Genomic DNA, 8,771 nt, shown 5'->3' on the forward strand with positions numbered 1-8,771 from the left:
TTTGGTAGTGTATATGCCTTTAGTTCTCCGAAGAATTTCCGGTCAGAATATTAGAGATTTTTTTTATGGTTTTGTTGATAGTAGCTTTTGGATGTAGGTGTGATTATTAAGCTATAGAAACCATCAAAGGTATTATGCTTGCTGCAATAGTAGGTCCTTGCTTCTTGTTTCTGCTTATGAATGTGCTAGATTTTGTCGCCATATTTTCTTTAACTACCCTATGTGCTCAAACAATTTTGGAAAGTGACAATATTTGCTAGGTTTCATTAGTTTTTGTTAGTGCTATTCTATAGTTTTAAAGATTCTATTTTGTTATGACAAAAAAGAGATTCAATTGTTTTAATTTCTTTTCAAATACCCAGTTCATTAAGGCTATTTTTTTGCTTGGGTAAATTAAAAAAATACAGGAAGTTGATTTTAGCATGGAATAGTTATCAATGTCTTTATAAATTTGAAGTGTGTGTCTATATATATACACTAGACTTGTGGGCATGTGATAGAAAACATTTTTTATCAAGAAAAAAAAGACGCTCGAGTGACGGAAGCATATTTTTAAAAAGTTTTAAGAAAATATGACTCGTGTCATAGACTCGACCAAGAAAAAAAAATTGATACATAGACCAACCTAAAGAGAAAAAATAACCTTACGAAACTATAAAAAATAACAGTTAAAAAATCATATTGAAGTCACATAAAAAAAACATAGCTTAATCACTAAATATATAAATGTTAAATAATAAAATTAAAAAAAAAAGAGGGGGAAACCAAGAAAACTCGCAATCCATTAAAACCTAGACCTGGGCTTAAATAAGAAGATCAATTTCCAACCAATATAATATTTATTAGCCAAAGTATTCAATAAAGAAAAATAAATAAAAAGACCCGAGAAAACTAGGGTCATTTTCAAAATTAGTGAAAATCTTAAAGAAAGAAAATAAATAAAATTAATTTAAAATTTTATCTCAAATAAAAAAATAACAATAAAAAAATAGGAACTAAATTTAAAAGATTAAAAAAATAAAGGGGGATGAGATAGAAGAAGAATTCTAATCTAATAAATTGTTTAAAAAAATCATTTTCAAATATTGAATGATAGAATCGTGAAAAAATATCAATTTAAAGAATTAGCCAAAAAAAACCCCAACAAGGAATGATAAATAAATAAAAACTGAGATGATTGTGTAATTTTCGAAACCAACAAAAACTTTGACAGAATACAAGTTAATAAAAAATAAAACTCAATCTCCAATGGAATAAATGTCCAAGGATGAAATGGAAAAAAAAATAGTTTAAACAAAGGAAAATAAAAGGACCAAGCAAACTCTGGTGAACTTCCTAAACTTGGTAAAATTTTTAGAACTCGCAAGCTATGAAACCTTGAATCTGGGTTTAATCAAGAAGCTTTATTTTCAACCAATTTAAAAAATCCCACCAAAGCACAAAAAAATGATAATCAAAAGAATAAGAATCAAATTTGATAGGAAAAATAACGGTGAAATTGTAAAACAAAATCAATTTCAAAAAATAATCTCAAATAAAACAAATAGCAATTAATAGGGATCGAATTTGAAAAATGAAAATAAGTTAAAAGGGGACCCATCCTAATCTTATAAATTATTTAAGATAAAAAATTATAATGAAGAGAACAGGGAGCAAATCTAAAGAAATAATAAATTAAATGGTTGTTCTGGAATTTTTAAAGGTCTGACATGAAAATCTAGGAAAAGAGAGGGGGAAGAAGGGAGAAAATAGAAAATTTTGGAACACGCGTATACCTCATCGCAGATAAGGCACCATAAGGATTCCAACACAGCCGATGAAGGCAGTGTTTGGTGGTCGGATGACCCCGCACATGTCGCCCACTTGCTAGTGCGTGCATGACATGTGTTAGTGAGTTTTTTTCTTAATATATAACATTTACTAAAGTACAATAATGCCCCTTAGCTAACTTGTTAAAAAAAAACCATGGTTAAAAGACCAAAAAGCTCCTCAAGAGAGTTTATTTGACCAAAAAAACAATGGCAATAAAGTATTTTTATTATTTTGAAAAATTAAAAAGATTAAGTGGAAGATAATTTAATTTTTTATTCTATAGTTATATTAGTATTTTTATTGTAGAATAAAAAATAAAATGATTAATCTAACCCTATATAATTTTTAAAGGACAATTATCTCATAATAAAAAGATTACCTTGTTCCCAAAGCCTAGTTCAAAAGTTTTATGGCTCAAGAGCAATTTCATAATTATATTATTACAATGAATAATGTTTTGATCCTCTAGCTACAGTATAGTCCTTTTTTCCTTTAGAAATTTGTGTGTGTGTGTGTCATATTGCATTAAAAAATATAAATGTTCTATAAATATATCTATATAATATAAATATATATTTCAGGTAATGTTCAAGCGATTTTCATGACGGTTTTGACAATATTTATACCATATACATTACCCATCGTGTAAGGTAACTATCCAAACAATAATCATTCATTCAAGTTAGTTCGGTATACATCGGGTTCATATTAAATTGTCATCCCTAATACCACACTCTCCCTCTCTCTCTCTCTCTATGTTATAAATTAAAAACTACTAGCAATTTGGAGTTTGCTAGGATATATAAGCTTAGTTATAAAACTTAGAATGTTCTGACAGGTCGGTTTCTATGACCTAGTCAATTCAGGGTTTAGACTGGTCTGAGTTGGAAAAAAAAAACATGGTAAGGAATTGACTAGCCATATCTAATAAAAAACGTGGGTTGATATGCAACCCGGAGTAAAACTCGTTAACTTTTTTGAAATTTTTTTTCTCAAAACTTCGTTGTTTTGGTGCCGTTTTGTTTTAAAAAAAATTATAAATTAATTCAGATTGATCTTTCCGACCAGAAACTCAAATCTTGCTTCGGGTCAACTATAGAATAAGTTTTATAACTGTGCATGCAAATAATTTCTTATTTCTATAACTACTCCTACATAATCTAATCCGTTTTAAACAAATGTAATTTACATTTTTAAGTTGTGAAATCAAGACATGCTGAATAAGAGAGAAGGTGTCCTCATATTTGGAATCGTTTTAATGAATCCTCATATTTGGAATCGTTTTAATGAATAACTGAATCATCTTTGACTGCTAGCTCTTGGATATGTTTGAAGCTGGAGTACAATTGGGAATAAGTTGCATCATAAAATTGAATTTACAACACTAGAATCATGGTCATGAGGCCTCGAATCCAAACATAATGAGGAGTATAATTCTCCAACTCTCGGCGGTCTCATCGCTTATGATTCATGAAATGAGAACATACACCTAAGTGGTCTCTGGCCTGAAATGGATCTTCGAGAGATTTGTAAGCCCAGGATATGTTCTTTCGAGATTTGGTCCAATACATAATTATTGTAGCTATTTTATAAACTAAGTGATTCGTAATTTCTCAAGTATATAAATAAAATAAAACACACATAATTGTGTTTCATGCTTTTAGTTCTGATGAGATAACTTAAATGGCAAGTATGAAATATATATTGGAAGTTTGTGGCTGCCATGAAAATATCCATTTAAAACATATAAAGAGTTTTCAATATCCTTCATACCCTTTGAATAATTAATTACAGCATGTTCCATAATTACATCGCTGAATATACGAAATTTCAGAAGAAAATCGCAGTGAAAAACAAACCTCCATAAAAAAAAAAAAGATGAAAATTTCAGTGTGAATATATTTAAAATTGATAATCAACAAATCATTTTAACCTTGCTCGAAAGAACTCGTTCTTATTAGTTCTAAACCGCCCAATAGTCTCTCCCCTTGATCCCTTCCTTTCTTCATCTGCTCAATCTGATCTGCAATTTTCCTCTCCTATCTTTACAGAAGAAAGCCATTGCGTCACTTTCTCTAGCACTTTGGTAGATCCGGAGGAGGAGGTAAAACATATTCATTAGGGCCTTTGCCATTGTCTACAACAAATGCCATCTTAAGTCCCCATGTTGTATGGACTTCCAAATGGCAATGCATGAACCAAACCCCTACATTAATTCAAGAAAGAACATGTTCAAGAAGGGAAGCAAAGAGGGAACACTAATAAATTATAAACAGGAATGTTTAATTACCTGGATTATCTGCTATGAACCTTATAGCAGTCCATCCACCAGCTGGGACTCCAATTGTGTTCCTCTCCACTGGGTCAGCAAGATTGAATTTCTTTGGGTCCCTCTTTGGATTGAAATTACCTATTCCCCTCCCAACTTCGAAGAAATTGAAGCCATGCAAATGGACAGGGTGGTTTTCAGGAGTAAGCATTCCTGTATCTTGTAGCACTAGTTGGACAGTAGAGTTATAAGCAAGTCTATAAAGTTTTGTTCCATTCACTGTTTGAAAGTTTTTTGGTTGTGTGCCCGTATAGTTGAATGGTGTGGGCGGGTTGCCTGGGAAGTCATCTGTGAAAACACCTTTGATGTTGAAGAAATGAGCTTGAAGGAGAGCAATTGTTGGCATAACAAATGTAACGTTATTGATATCTGCCACAACTCGGTTCCCATTGACACAAGTAGCACAAGGATTGACACCGAGGCCAATGGTAAAAAAGAGAGAGTGATCGATTTTTAATGGGACTCGAGCAGGATATTTTATCGAATTCAAGCTACGTAGAGCATCTGTAAAGTTTGTAGCTACTGGGGTGGCATTTTGGGCTGGAGGGACGGTGAGGGTAGTGGTGGTACTAGCAAGGGTGCCAGAGTAATGTAACGTGGCTGTGGCCGTCACGTTATCAACCGCAATGGGTGCGTCCATGAAGGGTGAGGCAGCAACCAAGTACTTGCCAGAACCACGGTTTGCCGTCACAAGAACGTTAGTGGTTTGGCCGGGGGCTATGACAATGGTGTCGATTTTGAAGGGTTTAACGTATGTGGCATCAACCTCTACAACAGTGAGTTGATGGCCAGCAATCTTAAAGAAGAGCTCTTCATTTAGTGCAGCGTTGATAATCCGAAGCATGTAAGTCTTTCCGGGCCGTACTGGTAAATTATATCCTCCTGCAATGGATAGAATGATTTAGAAAGTCAACAAATTCAACAAATTAGCTAGCTGTTGTTTTGAATATGAGTAACTTGTTTCGCTGTGCTAGCTAGTGTTTAATTTACCCTGTGAAGAGCAGGCTGAGACAGGCCCTGGATGACCATTGATCGTGTGAGCATCTGAGACATTAGGTGCCCTCCCAGAATTCATTGCCTCGTTGATCACAGCTTCAACATCTGATTTCCACCATTCACCTACAATTGGAAAAATCGGGCTTGCTTATTGACTAATGATTATTGTATCCGAACAATTGTCAGCTAATACTTACTTAATGTATGTTTTACTTTGCTTTACAAGGAATGTTCGCAATTATTAATTTCTTGAAGGCATACACGAGACTTTTTAAAGGCCTTAAGGTGAACTAGGCTCACCTAATACGATGACTTCTTCCCTGTGTGGTGTAGGAAATGGGTAAGGAACACCTCGCTTGGGCAAGATGACAATACCACCATGGACAGTGGCCCTGAGCCAGAGGATATGTGCATGCCAGAGTAGGGTGCCCCTTTGACCAGTAATGGTGAAATTGTACACGAAGCTCTGTCCTGGCTGAAGAGGACACTGCGTTATGTATGCTGGGCCATCGGCCCAACCTGTCCGCAGCTGTCTGATTCCATGCCTGATCGCAAAGGTGAAGACAGCAATACTCATCAAGCCAAAAAATGGATAATGGCATGAAAGGTAGTAAAGTCTGTAATCAACAGCACACTCACCAATGGATACTGACATTGTATTTGACGTGGTTGACGACCTTCACCAGCACTGTGTCATCTTCCCTGGCAACTAAAGTGGGCCCAGGGAACCTTCCATTGACAGTGACAATGGGCTTTTCTGAACACAGTCTCGTGGTATTTTTCATCACCACCTGCATGAAAATTAAACAACCGTCAGATAAACCAAGAAGATACGCCATCAATTTTAAAGCTTAACTGTAGTACTACAGATATATGACGCATCCGTGAAATAAAAAATTAGAGCTTTTCAAACCCTTAATTGGAATTCAGAATTATAGAGAAAACTTTCTCTTTTTATAAAAAATCAATAATTCAAAAAAGTGTTCTAAAAACAATTTATAAATTTTTTTAATAGGTGCTAATTTGATCTAAGCTGAAAAGAAAAAAAAGAAAAATAAAGAAAGAAAGATGTTTGAAAATAACTAGAAAATAAAGAAAATTGCTTAATATCTTCTGTGTTTAATTTGACCATAAACTCGTTATAATTAGCTAATTTACATAGAAACAGGTTAGTTGAATATGTTGGTCAAATTTTAATGATTCAATGGTCAAATCAAATGTTATGTCTTTTCTATATAAAAAAAAAAAAAAAAAAACCTCGTTTGATTGATGTGTCTAGGCTTCTTCTAAGATTTAAATTTGTCCATCTAGTTACACAACAAGTTAACTTAATTTAGGCAGCTCTCCCTCAACAACAATTCTACTTTTCTGTTTGATCGCTTCTGCAATAAGAAAGGACAACCATTCTTTGTCGATTCCTGAAAGTATTTTTTTTTATAAAAAAAACTTTTAATTATAAGTGTCTGAATTAACTTACATGCATCTCGATTAATTTCTTAAAATTTTAAAATTAATAACCAGATAAGTCTTTAATGACTTTAAAATTTATAACAATCAAACTAATAATTTTTATACAGTAAACTTAAAATCTGATTAATTAAATTATAATCCAAAATTATTATTTTTTTATAACTTGCTCAACTTAAAGGATGCATGCATTGCAATTTAATACAAATATTAAATATATTTCATGTAAATTATACAAAATTAATTTTAAGCGGCATATAAGTCATAGTCATTGAGTTTATATATCCTAGCGGATGCATGGAAAATTAATGCATGTAAATTAATTATAGATATCGAAATGCACATTTGATAACAAATAACTTAGATTTTCATCCAAAAAAATTTAAATTGTCATTTTTAATAAAGAAAAAAAACAGGAGAGAGAAATAGTGATCACGATTGATATGTGTGCATCGTTTTCTAGTTTTCAAACTTGAAGTCCTTAAGGTGTTTTCGCAGATCATTCGCCAGCTTTAATATTAATATTATAACCAAGGAAAGAAAACTTGAGAATGCAATATTGCAATTGTGCTAGCTAAATATAACATGATTAAGATGAATATAATGTGATTAAGATGTATCAACCATAAGTATAGTAACTAACATTGAGAAACCAGCTAATCTTCTGCCATAGACAGCTCAAAATTGCTTGCACTGGTGAAATTACGTGCTCATTGATCTTAATCTTCTAATTTAGATCATCAATATATAGTCACTTCACCAAGTAATCGTATTATTTTAAATTACTATATATTGTACCTATCATAACTTGAAGGTGAAGCTCATGCAGAGCTTCCCAGTCAGCCAGAAACACTCAAAACAAGAACAAATGGAAATTAATTAATCATCGTATTTACGAGTACTAGCTATAGCTAGCTTCATTAGAATTTGAGAAGACTGAAATTGGATATTTGCTAAAAGAGCCAGAGATATTGCGTTTTCATGAATATATTTTCATATGGGGTATTTGGACGTGTCCATATATATAATATAGAACTTGTAACCTTCAAAAGAAGGCATATGCATGGGAGTTACTGAAGAAAACACTATAACTCCAAGCTCATGTGAAGCCAAGATGTTGTTTTAGCCATTTACAGCCAAGAGAAGCAGGATCATGCACATACGACGTGGGCTTTTAGTGATCAAATGATGAGCTTAGTGCATTGATTAGATGATTAGCTAGTTTAAGGAGAATTAAAGCACTGAAACACATTGCTAGATTAGACCATTACAACTTACATTGAACTTGTAGTGCCGGACCATGGACTCCACAGATGCCGGAAACAGACAAGCCACCAGAACTAGAACACGAAGCCATAGTGCCATGTCGACCATATCCACTAGCTCTCTCTCCCTCTCTACACGAACGAAGACAGAGAGAAATTAATGTTTGTTACTTGTTTGTGTTGGGGCACTAAGGGGTGCCATGTACTTATAAAGGCATTAAAATATTATTACTCCTTTGCTGTCAGGTCGTTTTAGACAATTAGGTAGATGCAAGAGTACTCGAGGGGCAAACCCTCGGTAGAAACAAGCAGAAAAACAAATTTTATCACAACCTGGAATAAATTTCAATGTTTTTCTCTTGTGGATCACACAAATTAATTATATATTCATCAACTAAGACACATTTTGAAGCGAAGCTAGTAGCTTCCCTTGATGCCATGTTTCATTGACCAGGTCGTCGATCTGCTACTGGGTTTGGTCCAACCGTAGGTAAAGTACACCCGAACCATCTAACATAACAAAAAAGTTCGTTGATTTTCTACCTCATTGAAGTCAAAGGAATGACATGAACAACACCCGAAACAACATAACTCACTTAAAGTTATTAATTAAGCTCTTAACTTTTCACTTAGTGTCGCTATAGTTTATTAATTATGGCATCTCTAATCATGATTAGAACTAAATCTAAGCATCTGATTGGCGAATAAGTATAGCAGAAAGGCTCCACGAACGGGATTCTATTCTATGTCATTTCTTTCTATCCTCATTGCAAATTTGATAGAATTCATGAGGCTATAGATTCCAACTATACATAGTTTAACCGATTATTTATGAAATTCAGCCATGGTATATAATCATTTTTATTCGAGATGTTTCAAGAAATGTCACATCTATTTTGAAA

The 8,771-nt window shown here is 33.3% G+C and overlaps 1 protein-coding gene across 1 annotated transcript; it reads right to left on the bottom strand.

The window, feature by feature from the left end:
• Positions 1 to 3,548: 3,548 nt before the first annotated feature.
• LOC133700124 (laccase-4-like) lies at positions 3,549 to 8,066 on the bottom strand. Its single transcript, XM_062123682.1, has 6 exons — positions 7,883 to 8,066; positions 5,777 to 5,928; positions 5,438 to 5,682; positions 5,132 to 5,260; positions 4,103 to 5,023; positions 3,549 to 4,018 (listed from the first exon to the last, which is right to left on the bottom strand). Exons 1-6 carry the CDS (start codon positions 7,976 to 7,978, stop codon positions 3,888 to 3,890), a joined length of 1,674 nt encoding a protein of 557 aa, XP_061979666.1. The 5' UTR covers positions 7,979 to 8,066; the 3' UTR covers positions 3,549 to 3,887.
• Positions 8,067 to 8,771: the final 705 nt, after the last annotated feature.

Source organism: Populus nigra, chromosome 1 (assembly GCF_951802175.1).
Source record: "Populus nigra chromosome 1, ddPopNigr1.1, whole genome shotgun sequence".
Taxonomy (NCBI): domain Eukaryota; kingdom Viridiplantae; phylum Streptophyta; class Magnoliopsida; order Malpighiales; family Salicaceae; genus Populus; species Populus nigra.

Bases quoted from the DNA above. Each gene is read 5' to 3' on its own strand.
- LOC133700124 (XM_062123682.1), bottom strand. From the start codon at position 7,978: ATGGTCGACATGGCACTATGGCTTCGTGTTCTAGTTCTGGTGGCTTGT. The intron at 5,683-5,776 runs GTGAGTGTGCTG...CTTTGCGATCAG, and splicing joins TACAATGTCAGTATCCATTG to GCATGGAATCAGACAGCTGC. The intron at 5,024-5,131 runs GTAAATTAAACA...TATCCATTGCAG, and splicing joins CTCAGCCTGCTCTTCACAGG to GAGGATATAATTTACCAGTA.